The sequence below is a fragment of the Rhinoderma darwinii genome, chromosome 5 (genome assembly GCF_050947455.1).
Source record: "Rhinoderma darwinii isolate aRhiDar2 chromosome 5, aRhiDar2.hap1, whole genome shotgun sequence".
In the NCBI taxonomy this organism is placed as follows: domain Eukaryota; kingdom Metazoa; phylum Chordata; class Amphibia; order Anura; family Rhinodermatidae; genus Rhinoderma; species Rhinoderma darwinii.
The window spans coordinates 345,156,032-345,179,919 of record NC_134691.1 but is presented as its reverse complement, the minus strand read 5'-3'; the positions used below and the strand labels follow the sequence as shown (position 1 = coordinate 345,179,919).

At 43.7% G+C, this 23,888-nt stretch overlaps 1 protein-coding gene across 1 annotated transcript in view; it reads right to left on the bottom strand.

The window, feature by feature from the left end:
- Positions 1-23,888, bottom strand: part of PTH1R (parathyroid hormone 1 receptor) — a 302,033-nt gene that overhangs the window by 31,155 nt on the left and 246,990 nt on the right. Inside the window, exons 5-7 of the mRNA XM_075827916.1 lie at positions 8,214-8,308; positions 5,929-6,115; positions 4,946-5,099 (exon numbers count right to left, since the gene is read on the bottom strand). Of these exons, the coding sequence (XP_075684031.1) occupies positions 4,946-5,099; positions 5,929-6,115; positions 8,214-8,308 (436 nt within the window). The remainder of the gene's footprint in view (positions 1-4,945; positions 5,100-5,928; positions 6,116-8,213; positions 8,309-23,888) is intronic.

The window sequence follows — 23,888 nt, the reverse complement described above, 5'->3', positions numbered from 1 at the left end:
CATCTACATGTCATCCAGCTGACTAAACCCCAGGTAGTCACTGCCACCGTCCTGTTCCAGTCTGAGGTGGTGGCTCTGGCAGATTTGCAGCACTGGTTGAGCAGATATTGTGAGGTGAAGAGACTGCCAACAAAGATCTATGATGAGGAGGAGATCTGGAATGGAGGATATTCTGTCAAGATCCAGCTGGTTCAGGAGAATGGAGTGACCAGACATCTGCCGCACTCCTTCTACCTGGGCTAGGAGAGAGGCATATGTTACTACCCTGGTCAACTGTGACTGTGCCATAGATGTGGGGGTAGACACCTGGCATTCAACTGTTCCCGTATTAAGTGCTCACTATGTGGTCAGTTTGGGCATGTGAAGGACGATTGTACAGGACCTGTCATCTGTAACCTGTGCTTAGGACCTGGACATACATTCCGGGAGTGTACACATGCAGAACATAATAAAGAGGAGACCTTTAAAGAAGCCATGGAGGAAGACCAGGAGGATGTCTCCATATGTGTAGATACAACCCCAGAACCTGGAAGCCCCAACGATGATGTGAGCCAAAGTACCCGAGACCCTGCTCCAGGGACGAATGTCCCATCTGTGGATGCTGCACAAGTGTCACCAGCCACTGAAAATAGAGGTCATGCTAAAAGTAAAATATCCAGTCACTCTGTCACCAAAACATCTAAACATCTGCCCAACACCAATAAAGAACCAGCTGATCCAGCCGCAGCGACCAGTAAAAAACCAGCTGGGCCAGCCGCAGCGACCAGTAAAAAACCAGCTGATCCGGCCGCATCGACCAGTAAAAAACCAGCTGATCCGGCCGCATCGACCAGTAAAAAACCAGCTGGGCCAGCCGCAGCGACCAGTATCGATGAGGAGGGATTTCAGACGGTTAAAAGGAGAAGTAAAACAGATGATTCTTCTAGGAAAAAAATCACTGCTGCAAAGAAATCACCGGAGTCTCCAGTGCTGGCGATAACTGGGGGACGTTACTGTGCGCTGGGAGAAGATGACAAGGAACAAGAAGCAGAGATGGAGCAAGTCTCCTCACACAACCCAGATGACGAACCTCAGGATGAAGATGCTGACCCCCCAATGTCCACCAAAAGATGGGGTGTTACAGGACATAGCAGTGGAAGAAGGAAAAAAAGTAGGAAAGACATGTAACCAGGATGAGGCTGAAAATCACCTCCATCAATGTGAACAGTGTGAAGAATAGTAGCAGGCGGCAGGCGATATTCCAGCGTCTGTCTGACAAAAAACCAATGTCCTCTTTATACAAGAGACTTATCTACAGAGTAATGTCCCTGCTGTGTCCCTGCAGTCACCACATCTAGTGGGACAGTGAAACTCTCAGCTGCTGTATGGAGACTTCTACCCCGAACTCCGTTTATATCATAGAGGTTCACTATATGTCATAAATGTGGTGACCGTGTACCCTCTGTGGTGTGCGCGATGCTGCCCGGTCACCAATAAAGAAGAACTCTCCTGTAATACTGTCTAGAATAATATCATGAAAAATAGTTGAAACAATCTATACTGGAGCAATATTCATATATTATGGTTTGTTTAATGATTGTGATGTTATTAAGAGACATACGTTTATTTTCTTTATCTGTTATGAGTGTATTGCAAAGGTATTGTAATAATTTGTTGCAAGTTTTCAAATAAAAAAGATAATTATAGTAATTATATTCTTGTATATAGGGGGCAGTATTATAGTAGTTATATTCTTGTATATGGGGGCAGTATTATGGTAGTTATATTCTTTTATATAGGGGGCAGTATTATAGTAGTTATATTCTTGTATATAGGGGCAGTATTATAGTAGTTATATTCTTGTATATAGGGGGCAGTATTATAGTAGTTGTATTCTTGTATATAGGAGGCAGTATTATAGTAGTTATATTCTTGTATATAGGAGCAGTATTATAGTAGTTATATTCTTGTATATAGGAGGCAGTATTATAGTAGTTATATTCTTGTATATAGGAGCAGTATTATAGTGTTATATTCTTGTATATAGGGGCAGTATTATAGTAGTTATATTCTTGTATATAGGGGGCAGTATTATAGTAGTTATATTCTTGTATATAGGGGGCAGTATTATAGTAGTTATATTCTTGTATATAGGGGGCAGTATTATAGTAGTTATATTCTTGTATATAAGGGCAGTATTATAGTAGTTATATTCTTGTATATAGGATCAGTATTATAGTAGTTATATTCTTGTATATAGGGAGCAGTATTATAGTAGTTATATTCTTGTATATAGGATGCAGTATTATAGTAGTTATATTCTTGTATATAGGGGCAGTATTATAGTAGTTATATTTTTGTATATAGGGGGCAGTATTATAGTAGTTATATTCTTGTATATAAGGGCAGTATTATAGTAGTTATATTCTTGTATATAGGAGCAGTATTATAGTAGTTATATTCTTGTATATAGGAGGCAGTATATAGTAGTTATAGTCTTGTATATAGGAGCAGTATTATAGTAGTTATATTCTTGTATATAGGGGCAGTATTATAGTAGTTATATTCTTGTATATAGGGGCAGTATTATAGTAGTTATATTCTTGTATATAGGGGGCAGTATTATAGTAGTTATATTCTTGTATATAGGAGCAGTATTATAGTAGTTATATTCTTGTATATAGGAGCAGTATTATAGTAGTTATATTCTTGTATATAGGGGGCAGTATTATAGTAGTTATATTTCTGTAAATAGGAGCAGTATTATAGTAGTTATATTCTTGTATATAGGGGCAGTATTATAGTAGTTATATTCTTGTATATAGGGGGCAGTATTACAGTAGTTATATTCTTGTGTATAGGGGGCAGTATTATAGTAGTTATATTCTTGTATATAGGGGGCAGTATTATAGTAGTTATATTCTTGTATATAGGGGTAGTATTATAGTAGTTATATTCTTGTATATAGGGGGCATTATTATAGTAGTTATATTCTTGTATACAGGGAAGTATTATAGTAGTTATATTCTTGTATATAGGGGCAGTATTATAGTAGTTATATTCCTGTATATAGGAGCAGTATTATAGTAGTTATATTCTTGTATATAGGTGCAGTATTATAGTAGTTATATTCTTGTATATAGGGGGCAGTATTATAGTAGTTATATTCTTGTATATAGGGGGCAGTATTATAGTAGTTATATTCTTGTATATAGGGGGCAGTATTATAGTAGTTATATTCTTGTATATAGGAGCCAGTATTATAGTAGTTATATTCTTGTATATAGGGGGCAGTATTATAGTAGTTATATTCTTGTATATAGGGGGCAGTATTATAGTAGTTATATTCTTGTGTATAGGGGCAGTATTATAGTAGTTATATTCTTGTATATAGGAGCAGTATTATAGTCGTTATATTCTTGTATATAGGAGGCAGTATTATAGTAGTTATATTCTTGTATATAGGAGCAGTATTATAGTAGTTATATTCTTGTATATAGGGGTAGTATTATAGTAGTTATATTCTTGTATATAGGGGGCAGTATTATAGTAGTTATAGTCTTGTATATAGGGGCAGTATTATAGTAGTTATATTCTTGTATATAGGGGGCAGTATTATAGTAGTTATATTCTTGTACATAGGGGGCAGTATTATAGTAGTTATATTCTTGTATATAGGGGCAGTATTATAGTAGTTATATTCTTGTATATAGGGGGCAGTATTATAGTAGTTATATTCTTGTACATAGGGGGCAGTATTATAGTAGTTATATTCTTGTATATAGGGGCAGTATTATAGTAGTTATATTCTTGTGTATAGGAGCAGTATTATAGTAGTTATATTCTTGTATATAGGGGTAGTATTATAGTAGTTATATTCTTGTATATAGGAGCAGTATTATAGTAGTTATTTTCTTGTATATAGGAGCAGTATTATAGTAGTTATATTCTTGTATATAGGGGGCAGTATTATAGAAGTTATATTCTTGTATATAGGGGGAAGTATATAGTAGTTATATTCTTGTATATAGGAGCAGTATTATAGTAATTATATTCTTGTATATAGGAGCAGTATTATAGTAGTTATATTCTTGTATATAGGGGCAGTATTATAGTAGTTATATTCTTGTATATAGGGGGCAGTATTATAGTAGTTATATTCTTGTACATAGGGGGCAGTATTATAGTAGTTATATTCTTGTATATAGGGGCAGTATTATAGTAGTTATATTCTTGTGTATAGGAGCAGTATTATAGTAGTTATATTCTTGTATATAGGGGTAGTATTATAGTAGTTATATTCTTGTATATAGGAGCAGTATTATAGTAGTTATATTCTTGTATATAGGGGCAGTATTATAGTAGTTATATTCTTGTATATAGGGGGCAGTATTATAGTAGTTATATTCTTGTATATAGGAGCAGTATTATAGTAGTTATATTCTTGTATATAGGGGGCAGTATTATAGTAGTTATATTCTTGTATATAGGAGCAGTATTATAGTAGTTATATTCTTGTATATAGGGGGCAGTATTATAGTAGTTATATTCTTGTATATAGGAGCAGTATTATAGTAGTTATATTCTTGTATATAGGAGCAGTATTATAGTAGTTATATTCTTGTATATAGGGGCAGTATTATAGTAGTTATATTCTTGTATATAGGAGCAGTATTATAGTAGTTATATTCTTGTATATAGGGGGCAGTATTATAGTAGTTATAGTCTTGTATATAGGGGGCAGTATTATAGTGGTTTGTGCTTGGGCAGTATTGGCTGAATAATCTTGTAGAGTTACAACCACTTTTGTGAGACATTAAGGTGTTACTTAGTTTTTTCTACTCCTCTAAAAAGGGAATATAAAATCTGTATTTTATCCTAAGTTATTTTAATTTAAAAAAATACCTTTTCTATCTATTTACTGTTGTCCTATATGTACCGTAAGTATTAAATATAGACCACTCACCCCAGCCAAAGAGCGTAAACCCCCAAAGATATTTTTTGTCAGAGAAAAAAGCCATAAATATGAGACAATGTAGATAAAGTCCTTCAACGAGGATCCAGTAGTAGTTGGTGGCCAAAAAATAAAGGAAAAAAGTGACAACAACTTTACATCCGACCTACAGATAAAGAAACAAACACACGTAAAGAGACTATTGTCTATTATTTTACAATATTTTATCTGAGATTTATAAGATTATTACAATGAGGAAATTTACGTAACATTTAAATAATATATATTACCTGTTATATTTATATGTTATATTTTTTAACTTTTATGGAATTATAAATAATAAAAGAAGTCAGCTAGAATAATTTACTATCAACTTAAAAAAAAAAAAAAGCAAAAACACTGAAAACATGCCCGATCCATATACCGCAGATCCTGAATATCGTGCTGACGCCTATTAATGGGGCCGGACGTGATAATATTGCAGGATTCAGATTATTCTATCAGATGTTGTGTGTTGGACTGAACTGTCCCCATGGAAGCAGTGGCGTCAAAATCTCTATGGGTGAACTCGGCCCATAATTGGGTGCATTGAAGTTCCTTGGCCCCAAATGAAAAATCTGTGACTGGGTGCCCACCTACCATGTGCCATGTATGATAACGATGTCTTCTTATAAGGTAGAGGGGCCTTTGAAACCCCTCAGGCACTAGGACCTGGTTGCCCCCGCTACTTCTGCACAATCTATATCTACGGCCCCAATTTGGAATTCATAAAATGCTCATGTCCGTGTGCATTGGGCCTACGTCTATTGCTTTTGGTGTCTTCCTTATTTTTGAAGGTAAACAGTTCAAAACTTTTAGAATTTTTTTGAATCTCATCAAAAGAAAAACTGCAAAAGAGATTTTTTTTTTATTTCAAGAAAAAATGAACACAAAAAACCTGGAAATATATATATATATATTTATATATTTTTTTATAGCTATTGTCCATCACTCACAAACTGCGACTTGTCTGCTGGAGGAGCCTCCGTCATTGATTTCAAGTCACTTTCAGAGAAGTGTTCTATTTCTTCAAAAGCGTTTCCGGAATAGAGGACTGCGTCTTTCACGAAGATACTGACGGCTCTCAGCATGAAGGACACAAAGAGGTGCATGTGGATGTAATTTCTAGTGCAGTGCAGTCGCCTGGGGAACAAAAGATAAGTAAAAATAAAATTGCTATGTGGATTTGACGACTTGAGACGATTATTTGTGGAAGATTTAGTCTCGTCCTCTTCACAAGCTGCTGCTGCCGCAATGTGGCGCGTCTCATGTTAATTGCTTCATTAAATGACTTCACTCCAGGGGGCTTTATATTAGCGGCTTATGTCAAGGTGGGAGGTAAAGTGACTTCAGGGGCAGAATGTAAGGTGACGTGTGACAGGATCCTGACTCTGATGAGGGACGTATTGGCTGACGTGGTGTCTTGGCCTGACGTGGTGTCTTGGCCTAACGTGGTGTCTTGGCCTGACGTGGTGTCTTGGCCTGACGTGGTGTCTTGGCCTGACGTGGTGTCTTGGCCTGACGTGGTGTCTTGGCCTGACGTGGTGTCTTGGCCTGACGTGGTGTCTTGGCCTGACGTGGTGTCTTGGCCTGACGTGGTGTCTTGGCCTCGGCATGACTTGGCAGAGTAACACATCCATTTCTATTAACATTCGGCATTGTGCCAATGATATAAATTCTGGAACCAGACCCAGAGTCTATATCACTGCGTAATCTCCGGCAGCATTGACTACGGCCATTACCTCGGCACACTGTCTGACTAAGGGAACCATACTCAAGGTCTCGCCATATTCTTTGGCGTTCTCCACGTGAAATCCTCCACATTGGTCTCTTTGATCACAAGGTCACTGTTTTTGGAATGAATCTTCTAAGTTCACCAAACGACGGGCTGATCTCTTAGACCCTTCCATAATATGTACAATTCTTCGATACCTGGCCTGTGCGACTGCTGTTCTTGGAAGAATCGAGCAACGATCCTCATTATTGTGATGGAATTATAGTTGTAGTCACATGGTACAGAGGTGGGGCACCAATGTCCAGATAGGTGAACCGGTCATGCGGGGAACGTATTACAATCTGCGGCACGTGTTATGGAGCAGGAGAAGGTGAGTAAATTGATATATCGTTTTGTGAGAAAAGATTTAATATATCTTGTGTTTCATTGATTTAAATTGCTCCTCATTCTGGGATTGGGAGTCCAGTGGGCGGTCCTACTCAATGATTGACAGCTATTTCTATATGCACTTATAAATGGAAGACTGTCAATCACTGAGTAGAACCGCCCCCTGGACTCCCAATCCCAGAATGAGGAGCGATTTAAATCAATGAAACACAAGATATATTAAATCTTTTCTCACAAAACTATATATCAATTTACTCACCTTCTCCTGCTCCATAACACGTGCCGCAGATAAGGCACCATGTTCAACGTGACAGTTTCCATTTTATTTTCCAGACCATCGAGCGGTTGATCAAAAACTTTAGCATACATAAAAAACGAGATTGGTCGTCTTACACGTTGAGACTTTTGCAAGCAATGATCGAAATAAGTCAAATCATAGGACTTATCCAAGCGTGTAAAGGCACTTTTCAGCAAGCCACAAATCGGCTGGTGATCAGGCTCTGTAGGGGAGGGGCTAACATACAGAAGCATAACACTTATAGAAACAGGATGGATTGGCCCTCTCCCATAGGGGCTATAGGAATTTTAAGCATTGGTTGATGTCTCATAGACATTGCTGGTGAGAAATCTGGCTGTGTACGGACACTTATACTAAAGCTGACGGTAGTTGTATCCCCGATTCAATCGACGACGGGGTCCAATGGTTTATATGGTAAATAATTGGTAACTCAGGTCCTCTATGGACCCTCAGGGATCTGTCCTGATATTAAGAAATACAATGGTAACTCAGTGACCAATGTAAATGTTCTTACTGGAGTTGAGAAGAAGAATGTGTTGTATCACAGAGAAGGTCTCCTCATAGATATCGGCCATCTGCAACATATCAATGACATGAAGCAACAAGTCCGGCACCAAACAAAATGTAGCTTGTTGCTTCAGTTCAAGGACAAAGTCGAGAAATTACTGCCAGAAAAAGGAGCATTCTGACATTTTATCTTCAAGTATTTCCTGCGGATGTCGTTAATCGTTACATGAATTAATTAGAACATTTCATCAAGACAAGTGGAAGGAATCAACGACATAAACATAATCTGGCAAGAAGTGGAAACATGTGCTCACCTGAAGTATCCTAAAATCAGGACGGCAACAGTTAAAGATCCCAGAGAGATTGAATACCCGACTGTATAGATCAGGTGAAGACGGTCAAACACTTCCTGCAATGAATACAGAGAACGTCAGGACTACACAAACACGGATAGAACAAGAGACAAAGACATAAAAGAACTGTCAACAGTCCATCTATAGAAGAACAGTCCATCCATAGAAAAACAGTCCATCCATAGAAGAACAAACCATCCATAGAAGAACAAACCATCCATAGAAGAACAGTCCATCCATAGAAGAACAGTCCATCCATAGAAGAACAGTCCATCCATAGAAGAACAGTCCATCCATAGAAGAACAGTCCATCCATAGAAGAACAGTCCATCCATAGAAGAACAGTCCATCCATAGAAAAACAGTCAGTCCATCCATAGAAAAACAGTCCATTCATAGAAGAACAGTCCATCCATAGAAGAACAGTCCATCCATAGAAGAACAGTCCATCCATAGAAAAACAGTCCATCCATAGAAAAACAGTCCATCCATAGAAGAACAGTCCATCCATAGAAGAACAGTCCATCCATAGAAGAACAGTCCATCCATAGAAAAACTGGACCCATGATCCCAGTGTGGACATGGACAGCAGAGGACCCCTGTGCAAGAACAGCACATGAGCCCCTTACTTTCTAATAGTTCATTATGGAGCCCCCTTTATATTTCTCTGACAATCCAATAGTAATTGTGAGTTATAGACAGTAGGAAACTGCTAGTCGCTTATAAGGTGGCTGTGGAGCCCCTTACCTACAGGGCCCCTGTGCAGTTGCACCATTAATACGTCCACCCCTGCCACAATGGACATGAGGGATGAACACAACTATAAAGTATCTTAGTAAATGTCCACTTGACACTTGAGAAGACCATGGTCCACAAGGAAACCAAACAAGGACGTGACCAAACCAAGATGAACCTTCAACCTAAAATACAAATGACCAGACTGAAGCTTATTCCTACTCTGGACATATAATGAGAAGATCCAGCTCACTGGAGAAGACAGAAATAAGATGGAGACAATAATAGGGATCATGGACACAACGATGAGAAGCCTGAAGACCTAAACGTAAGACCGGACATTCTGTAGGAAATGGATCATCTGGGATCGGGACTCCAGATCGACTTGATGGCCAATAATAATAATAATAATAATAATAATAATAATAAAAATAATAACAATCTCAATAATTTCACCCAAAATCTCAAAATTTTTCAATACGATGGTGCTCAACCTTCACATTACATGTAACTGTTAACCCTCTCATCATAATGTATATGCTTCCATTTTCTGTAAAGATACAATTCAATTTGTCGCTTGCTATACACATGTATTAGTTATTCATGTGGCCATTGGACATATAGGGTTAAAACAGATTTTGGGAGAATAGGCTGAACTAGATGGATTTGAAGGGATTGTCTGGGACCATAATACCGATGGCATACACTTAATATCGGCCATCAAGATCAGAGCGGTGAATGTGATTGAGCTGCAATACCAGGCATAGCCACTACCAAGTGATTGGCGCTGTCCCTATAAACAATGAAGCAGAAGCGCGCTGCCCCTTCAGTCAGCTGATCGGAGGGGTGCCAGGTGTTGAACCACCATCAATCTGATATTATTAGCCTGTCCTAAGTATAGACCTTCAATATTCTAGTCCTGGAAAACCCCTTTAAGTCTGTTTTAAATTTTACAGACTAATTACTATGTACACCGGTAGAGGACATGTGGCTGGAGAATCAGAACATTTCTATGCAGATGAGTCAATTGAATTGCCCAATACAAGTTTCAAGTTTTTTGAGAACCGTCCACCCTGGTGATCTGAATTGAAGTCTCTTGTCTTTCTCACCGGTTGGAAGAAGGTTTGGGGTTCATGTCTTTTTAAATTGTAAAATTCCATCTGCCTGAGAAAATTCTGGTAATATTCTGGTTACAGAGGCTTCGGGTTCTTTGGCATCCTGGAAGCAGGAAGTTTATTAGTCTTAGGACAGGTCGACCTTGACCGAAACGCGTTTTACATCAGGCTTTGTCCCTGGTGGGTACTTCAGCCTGGAATCCTTCCACAGTAAATCACGTCGGCAACAAGAAGAGACACAAATATTCCTGCCTGAAGATTTCCAAATCTATACAGATGCAAACTGAGCGAAGATTCATAAAGACGTCTAAATAGATACGCGTACATTGCTGGGTTATTTTGCTTCGGCTTTTTCTAAGTCAAAACAAGAGAACTGAATCCAAAAAGGTGGAAAGAACGAAATCAAATACAAAAACGTAATGAAAAGGACACAGCACAGAATTTGCATTTTTTTGCATCTGCAGCCGAGTGTGGGAAACTATAAATCTATTCAATCAGAGTATTGTGAATAATAAAGATCATTCCATATAATCTGTAATATATAAACTCAACGATGAGAATGACACAGAGTGAGAATGACCTGCAGCTTATTCTCATTATCAGCCCAAAATCTAGCAGATTGTAGGAACCAACTAATATCCAATACTTACCCAGATACTGACAAGAAGAGTAATGTCCCTATTAATAATAATCCTTATTATAGAACGCCAACATATTCCACAGCGTTGTACAATTAGAAAAGTAACATAAAAGTAAAACGATAAATAATCAAAACAAATGAAGAAAGTTTCCTGACCATAAGAGCTTACACTCTACAGGAGAGAGGACCCTGCTGACCATAAGAGCTTACACTCTACAGGAGAGAGGACACCGCTGATCATAAGAGCTTACACTCTACAGGAGAGAGGACACCGCTGATCATAAGAGCTTACACTCTACAGGAGAGAGGACACCGCTGATCATAAGAGCTTACACTCTACAGGAGAGAGGACACTGCTGATCATAAGAGCTTACACTCTACAGGAGAGAGGACCCTGCTGACCATAAGAGCTTACACTCTACAGGAGAGAGGACACCGCTGACCATAAGAGCTTACACTCTACAGGAGAGAGGACCCTGCTGACCATAAGAGCTTACACTCTACAGGAGAGAGGACCCCGCTGACCATAAGAGCTTACACTCTACAGGAGAGAGGACACTGCTGACCATAAGAGCTTACACTCTACAGGAGAGAGGACACTGCTGACCATAAGAGCTTACACTCTACAGGAGAGAGGACACTGCTGACCATAAGAGCTTACACTCTACAGAAGAGAGGACACTGCTGACCATAAAAGCTTACACTCTACAGGAGAGGACCCTGCTGACCATAAGAGCTTACACTCTACAGGAGAGAGGACCCTGCTGATCATAAGAGCTTACACTCTACAGGAGAGAGGACCCTGCTGACCATAAGAGCTTACACTCTACAGGAGAGAGTACCCTGCTGACCATAAGAGCTTACACTCTACAGGAGAGAGGACCCTGCTGATCATAAGAGCTTACATACTACAGGAGAGAGGACACCGCTGACCATAAGAGCTTACACTCTACAGGAGAGAGGACACTGCTGACCATAAGAGCTTACACTCTACAGGAGAGAGGACCCCACTGATCATAAGAGCTTACACTAAACAGGAGAGAGGACCCTGCTGACCATAAGAGCTTACACCCTACAGGAGAGAGGACCCCGCTGACCATAAGAGCTTACACTCTACAGGAGAGAGGACACTGCTGACCATAAGAGCTTACACTCTACAGGAGAGAGGACCCTGCTGATCATAAGAGCTTACACTTTACAGGAGAGAGGACCCTGCTGACCATAAGAGCTTACACTCTACAGGAGAGAGGACCCTGCTGACCATAAGAGCTTACACTCTACAGGAGAGAGGACCCCGCTGACCATAAGAGCTTACACTCTACAGGAGAGAGGACCCCGCTGACCATAAGAGCTTACACTCTACAGGAGAGAGGACACTGCTGACCATAAGATCTTACACTCTACAGGAGAGAGGACACTGCTGACCATAGGAGCTTACATTCTACAGGAGATAGGACACTGCTGATCATAAGAGCTTACACTCTACAGGAGAGAGGACACCGCTGATCATAAGAGCTTACACTCTACAGGAGAGAGGACCCCGCTGACCATAAGAGCTTACACTCTACAGGAGAGAGGACACTGCTGACCATAGGAGCTTACATTCTACAGGAGATAGGACACTGCTGATCATAAGAGCTTACACTCTACAGGAGAGAGGACACCGCTGATCATAAGAGCTTACACTATACAGGAGAGAGGACCCTGCTGACCATAAGAGCTTACACTCTACAGGAGAGAGGACACCGCTGACCATAAGAGCTTACACTCTACAGGAGAGAGGACCCTGCTGACCATAAGAGCTTACACTCTACAGGAGAGAGGACCCTGCTGACCATAAGAGCTTACACTCTACAGGAGAGAGGACCCTGCTGACCATAAGAGCTTACACTCTACAGGAGAGAGGACCCCGCTGACCATAAGAGCTTACACTCTACAGGAGAGAGGACACTGCTGACCATAAGATCTTACACTCTACAGGAGAGAGGACACTGCTGACCATAGGAGCTTACATTCTACAGGAGATAGGACACTGCTGATCATAAGAGCTTACACTCTACAGGAGAGAGGACACCGCTGATCATAAGAGCTTACACTCTACAGGAGAGAGGACCCCGCTGACCATAAGAGCTTACACTCTACAGGAGAGAGGACACTGCTGACCATAGGAGCTTACATTCTACAGGAGATAGGACACTGCTGATCATAAGAGCTTACACTCTACAGGAGAGAGGACACCGCTGATCATAAGAGCTTACACTATACAGGAGAGAGGACCCTGCTGACCATAAGAGCTTACACTCTACAGGAGAGAGGACCCTGCTGACCATAAGAGCTTACACTCTACAGGAGAGAGGACCCTGCTGACCATAAGAGCTTACACTCTACAGGAGAGAGGACCCCGCTGACCATAAGAGCTTACACTCTACAGGAGAGAGGACACTGCTGACCATAAGAGCTTACACTCTACAGGAGAGAGGACCCTACTGACCATAAGAGCTTACACTCTACAGGAGAGAGGACACTGCTGACCATTAGAGCTTACACTCTACAGGAGAGAGGACCCTGCTGACCATAAGAGCTTACACTCTACAGGAGAGAGGACCCTGCTGACCATAAGAGCTTACACTTTACAGGAGAGAGGACCCTGCTGACCATAAGAGCTTACACTCTACAGGAGAGAGGACCCTGCTGATCATAAGAGCTTACACTTTACAGGAGAGAGGACACTGCTGACCATAAGAGCTTACACTCTACAGGAGAGAGGACCCTGCTGACCATAAGAGCTTACACTCTACAGGAGAGAGGACCCTGCTGATCATAAGAGCTTACACTCTACAGGAGAGAGGACCCTGCTGACCATAAGAGCTTACACTCTACAGGTGAGAGGACCCTGCTGACCATAAGAGCTTACACCCTACAGTGGAGAGGACCCTGCTGATCATAAGAGCTTACACTCTACAGGAGAGAGGACACTGCTGACCACAAGAGCTTACACTCTACAGGAGAGAGGACCCTGCTGATCATAAGAGCTTACACTCTACAGGAGAGAGGACACTGCTGACCACAAGAGCTTACACTCTACAGGAGAGAGGACACTGCTGACCATAAGAGCTTACACTCTACAGGAGAGAGGACCCTGCTGACCATAAGAGCTTACACTCTACAGGAGAGAGGACACTGCTGATCATAAGAGCTTACACTCTACAGGAGAGAGGACCCTGCTGACCATAAGAGCTTACACTCTACAGGAGAGAGGACACTGCTGATCATAAGAGCTTACACTCTACAGGAGAGAGGACCCTGCTGACTATAAGAGCTTACACTCTACAGGAGAGAGGACCCTGCTGACCATAAGAGCTTACACTCTACAGGAGAGAGGACCCCGCTGACCATAAGAGCTTACACTCTACAGGAGAGAGGACACTGCTGATCATAAGAGCTTACACTCTACAGGAGAGAGGACCCTGCTGACCATAAGAGCTTACACTCTACAGGAGAGAGGACCCTGCTGATCATAAGAGCTTACACTCTACAGGAGAGAGGACCCTGCTGACCATAAGAGCTTACACTCTACAGGAGAGAGGACCCTGCTGACCATAAGAGCTTACACTCTACAGGAGAGAGGACCCCGCTGACCATAAGAGCTTACACTCTACAGGAGAGAGGACACTGCTGATCATAAGAGCTTACACTCTACAGGAGAGAGGACACTGCTGATCATAAGAGCTTACACTCTACAGGAGAGAGGACCCCGCTGACCATAAGAGCTTACACTCTACAGGAGAGAGGACCCTACTGACCATAAGAGCTTACACTCTACAGGAGAGAGGACACTGCTGACCATAAGAGCTTACACTCTACAGGAGAGAGGACCCTGCTGATCATAAGAGCTTACACTTTACAGTAGAGAGGACCCTGCTGACCATAAGAGCTTACACTCTACAGGAGAGAGGACCCTGCTGATCATAAGAGCTTACACTCTACAGGAGAGAGGACCCTACTGACCATAAGAGCTTACACTCTACAGGAGAGAGGACACTGCTGACCATAAGAGCTTACACTCTACAGGAGAGAGGACCTTGCTGACCATAAGAGCTTACACTCTACAGGAGAGAGGACCCTGCTGACCATAAGAGCTTACACTCTACAGGAGAGAGGACCCTGCTGATCAAAAGAGCTTACACTCTACAGGAGAGAGGACACTGCTGATCATAAGAGCTTACACTCTACAGGAGAGAGGACCCTGCTGACCATAAGAGCTTACACTCTACAGGAGAGAGGACACCGCTGACCATAAGAGCTTACACTCTACAGGAGAGAGGACCCTGCTGACCATAAGAGCTTACACTCTACAGGAGAGAGGACCCCGCTGACCATAAGAGCTTACACTCTACAGGAGAGAGGACACTGCTGACCATAAGAGCTTACACTCTACAGGAGAGAGGACACTGCTGACCATAAGAGCTTACACTCTACAGGAGAGAGGACACTGCTGACCATAAGAGCTTACACTCTACAGAAGAGAGGACACTGCTGACCATAAGAGCTTACACTCTACAGGAGAGGACCCTGCTGACCATAAGAGCTTACACTCTACAGGAGAGAGGACCCTGCTGATCATAAGAGCTTACACTCTACAGGAGAGAGGACCCTGCTGACCATAAGAGCTTACACTCTACAGGAGAGAGTACCCTGCTGACCATAAGAGCTTACACTCTACAGGAGAGAGGACCCTGCTGATCATAAGAGCTTACATACTACAGGAGAGAGGACACCGCTGACCATAAGAGCTTACACTCTACAGGAGAGAGGACACTGCTGACCATAAGAGCTTACACTCTACAGGAGAGAGGACCCCACTGATCATAAGAGCTTACACTAAACAGGAGAGAGGACCCTGCTGACCATAAGAGCTTACACCCTACAGGAGAGAGGACCCCGCTGACCATAAGAGCTTACACTCTACAGGAGAGAGGACACTGCTGACCATAAGAGCTTACACTCTACAGGAGAGAGGACCCTGCTGATCATAAGAGCTTACACTTTACAGGAGAGAGGACCCTGCTGACCATAAGAGCTTACACTCTACAGGAGAGAGGACCCTGCTGACCATAAGAGCTTACACTCTACAGGAGAGAGGACCCCGCTGACCATAAGAGCTTACACTCTACAGGAGAGAGGACCCCGCTGACCATAAGAGCTTACACTCTACAGGAGAGAGGACACTGCTGACCATAAGATCTTACACTCTACAGGAGAGAGGACACTGCTGACCATAGGAGCTTACATTCTACAGGAGATAGGACACTGCTGATCATAAGAGCTTACACTCTACAGGAGAGAGGACACCGCTGATCATAAGAGCTTACACTCTACAGGAGAGAGGACCCCGCTGACCATAAGAGCTTACACTCTACAGGAGAGAGGACACTGCTGACCATAGGAGCTTACATTCTACAGGAGATAGGACACTGCTGATCATAAGAGCTTACACTCTACAGGAGAGAGGACACCGCTGATCATAAGAGCTTACACTATACAGGAGAGAGGACCCTGCTGACCATAAGAGCTTACACTCTACAGGAGAGAGGACACCGCTGACCATAAGAGCTTACACTCTACAGGAGAGAGGACCCTGCTGACCATAAGAGCTTACACTCTACAGGAGAGAGGACCCTGCTGACCATAAGAGCTTACACTCTACAGGAGAGAGGACCCTGCTGACCATAAGAGCTTACACTCTACAGGAGAGAGGACCCCGCTGACCATAAGAGCTTACACTCTACAGGAGAGAGGACACTGCTGACCATAAGATCTTACACTCTACAGGAGAGAGGACACTGCTGACCATAGGAGCTTACATTCTACAGGAGATAGGACACTGCTGATCATAAGAGCTTACACTCTACAGGAGAGAGGACACCGCTGATCATAAGAGCTTACACTCTACAGGAGAGAGGACCCCGCTGACCATAAGAGCTTACACTCTACAGGAGAGAGGACACTGCTGACCATAGGAGCTTACATTCTACAGGAGATAGGACACTGCTGATCATAAGAGCTTACACTCTACAGGAGAGAGGACACCGCTGATCATAAGAGCTTACACTATACAGGAGAGAGGACCCTGCTGACCATAAGAGCTTACACTCTACAGGAGAGAGGACCCTGCTGACCATAAGAGCTTACACTCTACAGGAGAGAGGACCCTGCTGACCATAAGAGCTTACACTCTACAGGAGAGAGGACCCCGCTGACCATAAGAGCTTACACTCTACAGGAGAGAGGACACTGCTGACCATAAGAGCTTACACTCTACAGGAGAGAGGACCCTACTGACCATAAGAGCTTACACTCTACAGGAGAGAGGACACTGCTGACCATTAGAGCTTACACTCTACAGGAGAGAGGACCCTGCTGATCATAAGAGCTTACACTTTACAGGAGAGAGGACACTGCTGACCATAAGAGCTTACACTCTACAGGAGAGAGGACCCTGCTGACCATAAGAGCTTACACTCTACAGGAGAGAGGACCCTGCTGATCATAAGAGCTTACACTCTACAGGAGAGAGGACCCTGCTGACCATAAGAGCTTACACTCTACAGGTGAGAGGACCCTGCTGACCATAAGAGCTTACACCCTACAGTGGAGAGGACCCTGCTGATCATAAGAGCTTACACTCTACAGGAGAGAGGACACTGCTGACCACAAGAGCTTACACTCTACAGGAGAGAGGACCCTGCTGATCATAAGAGCTTACACTCTACAGGAGAGAGGACACTGCTGACCACAAGAGCTTACACTCTACAGGAGAGAGGACACTGCTGACCATAAGAGCTTACACTCTACAGGAGAGAGGACCCTGCTGACCATAAGAGCTTACACTCTACAGGAGAGAGGACACTGCTGATCATAAGAGCTTACACTCTACAGGAGAGAGGACCCTGCTGACTATAAGAGCTTACACTCTACAGGAGAGAGGACCCTGCTGACCATAAGAGCTTACACTCTACAGGAGAGAGGACCCCGCTGACCATAAGAGCTTACACTCTACAGGAGAGAGGACACTGCTGATCATAAGAGCTTACACTCTACAGGAGAGAGGACCCTGCTGACCATAAGAGCTTACACTCTACAGGAGAGAGGACCCTGCTGATCATAAGAGCTTACACTCTACAGGAGAGAGGACCCTGCTGACCATAAGAGCTTACACTCTACAGGAGAGAGGACCCTGCTGACCATAAGAGCTTACACTCTACAGGAGAGAGGACCCCGCTGACCATAAGAGCTTACACTCTACAGGAGAGAGGACACTGCTGATCATAAGAGCTTACACTCTACAGGAGAGAGGACACTGCTGATCATAAGAGCTTACACTCTACAGGAGAGAGGACCCCGCTGACCATAAGAGCTTACACTCTACAGGAGAGAGGACCCTACTGACCATAAGAGCTTACACTCTACAGGAGAGAGGACACTGCTGACCATAAGAGCTTACACTCTACAGGAGAGAGGACCCTGCTGATCATAAGAGCTTACACTTTACAGTAGAGAGGACCCTGCTGACCATAAGAGCTTACACTCTACAGGAGAGAGGACCCTGCTGATCATAAGAGCTTACACTCTACAGGAGAGAGGACCCTACTGACCATAAGAGCTTACACTCTACAGGAGAGAGGACACTGCTGACCATAAGAGCTTACACTCTACAGGAGAGAGGACCTTGCTGACCATAAGAGCTTACACTCTACAGGAGAGAGGACCCTGCTGACCATAAGAGCTTACACTCTACAGGAGAGAGGACCCTGCTGATCAAAAGAGCTTACACTCTACAGGAGAGAGGACCCTGCTGACTATAAGAGCTTACACTCTACAGGAGAGACACTGCTGACCATAAGAGCTTACACTCTACAGGAGAGAGGACACTGCTGATCATAAGAGCTTACACTCTACAGGAGAGAGGACACTGCTGATCATAAGAGCTTACACTCTACAGGAGAGAGGACACTGCTGACCATAAGAGCTTACACTCTACAGGAGAGAGGATCCTGCTGATCAAAAGAGCTTACACTCTACAGGAGAGAGGACACTGCTGACCATAAGAGCTTACACTCTACAGGAGAGAGGACCCTGCTGACCATAAGAGCTTACACTCTACAGGAGAGAGGACACTGCTGACCATAAGAGCTTACATTCTACAGGAGAGAGGACACTGCTGACCATAAGAGCTTACACTCTACAGGAGAGAGGACCCTGCTGATCATAAGAGCTTACACTCTACAGGAGAGAGGACACTGCTGACCATAAGAGCTTACACTCTACAGGAGAGAGGACCCTGCTGATCAAAAGAGCTTACACTCTACAGGAGAGAGGACCCTGCTGACCATAAGAGCTTACACCCTACAGGGGAGAGGACCCTGCTGACCATAAGAGCTTACACCCTACAGGAGAGAGGACCCTGCTGATCATAAGAGCTTACACTCTACAGGAGAGAGGACACTGCTGATCATAAGAGCTTACACTCTACAGGAGAGAGGACCCTGCTGACCATAAGAGCTTACACTCTACAGGAGAGAGGACCCTGCTGACCATAAGAGCTTACACTCTACAGGAGAGAGGACACTGCTGACCATAAGAGCTTACACTCTACAGGAGAGAGGACCCTGCTGATCATAAGAGCTTACACTCTACAGGAGAGAGGACACTGCTGACCATAAGAGCTTACACTCTACAGGAGAGAGGACCCTGCTGATCATAAGAGCTTACACTCTACAGGAGAGAGGACCCTGCTGATCATAAGAGCTTACACTCTACAGGAGAGAGGACCCCGCTGACCATAAGAGCTTACACTCTACAGGAGAGAGGACACTGCTGATCATAAGAGCTTACACTCTACAGGAGAGAGGACACTGCTGACCATAAGAGCTTACACTCTACAGGAGAGAGGACCCTGCTGATCATAAGAGCTTACACTCTACAGGAGAGAGGACCCTGCTGATCATAAGAGCTTACACTCTACAGGAGAGAGGACCCCGCTGACCATAAGAGCTTACACTCTACAGGAGAGAGGACACTGCTGATCATAAGAGCTTACACTCTACAGGAGAGAGGACACTGCTGACCATAAGAGCTTACACTCTACAGGAGAGAGGACACCGCTGACCATAAGAGCTTACACTCTACAGGAGAGAGGACACTGCTGACCATAAGAGCTTACACTCTACAGGAGAGAGGATCCTGCTGATCATAAGAGCTTACACTCTACAGGAAAGAGGACCCTGCTGACCATAAGAGCTTACACTCTACAGGAGAGAGGACACTGCTGATCATAAGAGCTTACACTCTACAGGAGAGAGGACCCTGCTGACCATAAGAGCTTACTCTCTACAGGAGAGAGGACCCTGCTGACCATAAGAGCTCACACTCTACAGGAGAGAGGACGCCGCTGATCATAAGAGCTTACACTCTACAGGAGAGAGGACCCTGCTGACCATAAGAGCTTACACTCTACAGGAGAGAGGACACTGCTGACCATAAGAGCTTACACTCTACAGGAGAGAGGACACTACTGATCATAAGAGCTTACACTCTACAGGAAAGAGGACCCTGCTGACCATAAGAGCTTACACTCTACAGGAGAGAGGACACTGCTGATCATAAGAGCTTACACTCTACAGGAGAGAGGACACCGCTGACCATAAGAGCTTACACTCTACAGGAGAGAGGACACTGCTGACCATAAGAGCTTACACTCTACAGGAGAGAGGATCCTGCTGATCATAAGAGCTTACACTCTACAGGAAAGAGGACCCTGCTGACCATAAGAGCTTACACTCTACAGGAGAGAGGACACTGCTGATCATAAGAGCTTACACTCTACAGGAGAGAGGACCCTGCTGACCATAAGAGCTTACTCTCTACAGGAGAGAGGACCCTGCTGACCATAAGAGCTCACACTCTACAGGAGAGAGGACGCCGCTGATCATAAGAGCTTACACTCTACAGGAGAGAGGACCCTGCTGACCATAAGAGCTTACACTCTACAGGAGAGAGGACACTGCTGACCATAAGAGCTTACACTCTACAGGAGAGAGGACACTACTGATCATAAGAGCTTACACTCTACAGGAAAGAGGACCCTGCTGACCATAAGAGCTTACACTCTACAGGAGAGAGGACACTGCTGATCATAAGAGCTTACACTCTACAGGAGAGAGGACCCTGCTGACCATAAGAGCTTACTCTCTACAGGAGAGAGGACCCTGCTGACCATAAGAGCTCACACTCTACAGGAGAGAGGACGCCGCTGATCATAAGAGCTTACACTCTACAGGAGAGAGGACCCTGCTGACCATAAGAGCTTACACTCTACAGGAGAGAGGACACTGCTGACCATAAGAGCTTACACTCTACAGGAGAGAGGACACTACTGACCATAAGAGCTTACACTCTACAGGAGAGAGGACACTGCTGATCATAAGAGCTTACACTCTACAGGAGAGAGGACCCCGCTGATCATAAGAGCTTACACTCTACAGGAGAGAGGACACTGCTGATCATTAGAGCTTACACTCTACAGGAGAGAGGACACTGCTGACCATAAGAGCTTACATTCTACAGGAGAGAGGACACTGCTGACCATAAGAGCTTACATTCTACAGGAGAGAGGACACTGCACTCGTCCTTTTGATACTTTGTGTCGTTGTCTTTTTGATACTTTGTGTCGTTGTTCTCTCGGAGGTAGACCTGGGCTCGTCCCTATTTTTACATTTTGCAGTAAAGGTATAAATCCCGGTCGCAGGCTTTTCCTTTGAAGTGTAAAACTCAGGAGGGATTAAACGTGAAGCGTGAAATGCAGGCGTGTAATGTGCGGTTCAGCGGCCGCGTCAGGCACTTCTCCTCCAACACGGCAAAGTTTGGTGAAAGAAATAAGTTCAGTGAAGAAATGTTATTCCCGGCTCTGCAGGCGGCTGAATGTGCGAGGAATCAATCACCGGCAACTCCACGTAAACCCCACAAGTGCTTAAAAGAATCAGAGCGTTTCATTTCTAAAATCCGGAGGGGGAGCGGGAAATACGGAAAACACGAAACGATCAGAAACCACAGGATCCCAGGACCAGAATAAGATGGAAAGTGAGAAATAAAAGACAAAAGAAGAAAAGGGGAATAGCTAAAGAGGCGCCCCCCCCCCCCCCCAAAACTCAGGTCCTCAAGTCGCCCCTTATATCATAGTATTAATAATTGTATCTGATACTGGGATAGCTGGACACGGCCACCCCTGAGGGATCACCACCCTGCTTTCCAACAGTCCTGAGAGGCAACAATATGTGGTAATGTGGGAGCACTGCTCTACTAGGCAGATTGGTCATTCAGGGGTATGGGAAAGCTGGATTTTAGGACAATCCTTGGTAACAGATATTACTAATCACCTGTGCTACAAATATCAGAAATACTAGCACATAATAAATGGAAACAAAGATCATTTTCCCTTCAAATTAAAATTGTCCAAGAGGTTTCTTCCATACAGCTCGCACAAGGGTGGTCACCCAGCTTTCCCAGACCCCTGAATAGCAATCTGCTTAGCTACACAGCTCTATAACACAACTAGGACAATTTACCAATGTGGGAGCAGTAATGCAGCTTAATTATAGCCACCCAGCTTTCCCAGAAACAGATATAAATAAGAACCTACCAAGTGGAATTTCTTAACAATCAAGAGAAAGTCGACTCAAGGGCTTGTAAGTGGCGAATGTTTGAATATGTTCATAAAGAAACATCCGGAAAGTGAAGCTGAAGGTGAACGCAGGAGCTCCGGACATTGATCTTGTGTTTGTCTCACAGTTTCCCGGATGATTAGAAGCTTCCCTGAAAAGCGCTGATCGATGGCGGAGCCGAGAATTAGGAATCAGAGACATCGGCGACATTGAGTCTAAAACTAGAGAAATGATCCCCCGTTATATCGTCTTCACTAAATAAAATGAAAAACGGAATTATTGAATAATCTACGAAAATTACAACCACAGAAGACGGAAATCACCGAGCTGTAAAATATGGGAGACCCCGACGCCTGGGGGAATCCAACTATATACTCCTGTAATATCAAGGAGAATATATAATGAGGCCTGAGACACATAAAAAGATGCAAGGACGCGGAGTGGAGGGCGAAACTAGGGGGCGATTCAGAGGGAAGTGCAAATAAGATGGTTGGAGATTATGTGGGGCTTTGTATATGTGAATCTGAGGGGATGGTGGAGCAGAATATATATAGATGTGTATAGGTGGATATGTATGAGTGTGTGTATATATATATACTGTACTGTGCAACTGTTTTAGACAGTTTTGGAAAAATGCTGTAAAGTAAGAATGATTCCAAAAATAGAAGTGTTAATAGTTGTTTTTTTTAAATCTATTAACGAAATACAAAGTGAATGAACAGAAGAGAAATTTAAATTAAACCAATATTTGGTGTGACCGCCCTTTGCCTTCAGAACAGCATCAATTCTTCCAGGTACTTGCACACAGTTTTTGCAGGAACTCGGCCAGGCGGTTGTTCCACATCTCGGAGGACTAAGCGCAGATCTTCTATGGATGTCACTGACTCAAATCCTTCTGTCTCTTCATGTAATCCCAGACAGACCCATGATGTAGAGATCAGGACCCTGTGGGAGCGAAATCATCACTTCCAGGACTCTGTGGGGGCCACATCATCACTTCCAGGGCTCCTTGTTCTTCTATTCGCTGAAGATAGTTCTTAATGACATTTAAGGACCCTCCACCATGCTTCACTGCTGCCTGCAGACCCTCATTATTGTACTTCTCTCCAGGTCCCTCCACCATGCTTCACTGCTGCCTGCAGACCCTCATTATTGTACTTCTCTCCAGGTCACTCCACCATGCTACACTGCTGCCTGCAGACCCTCATTATTGTACTTCTCTCCAGGTCCCTCCACCATGCTTCACTGCTGCCTGCAAACCCTCATTATTGTACTGCTCTCCAGGACCCTCCACCATGCTACACTGCTGCCTGCAGACCCTCATTATTGTACTTCTCTCCAGGTCCCTCCACCATGCTTCACTGCTGCCTGCAGACCCTCATTATTGTACTTCTCTCCAGGACCCTCCACCATGCTACACTGCTGCC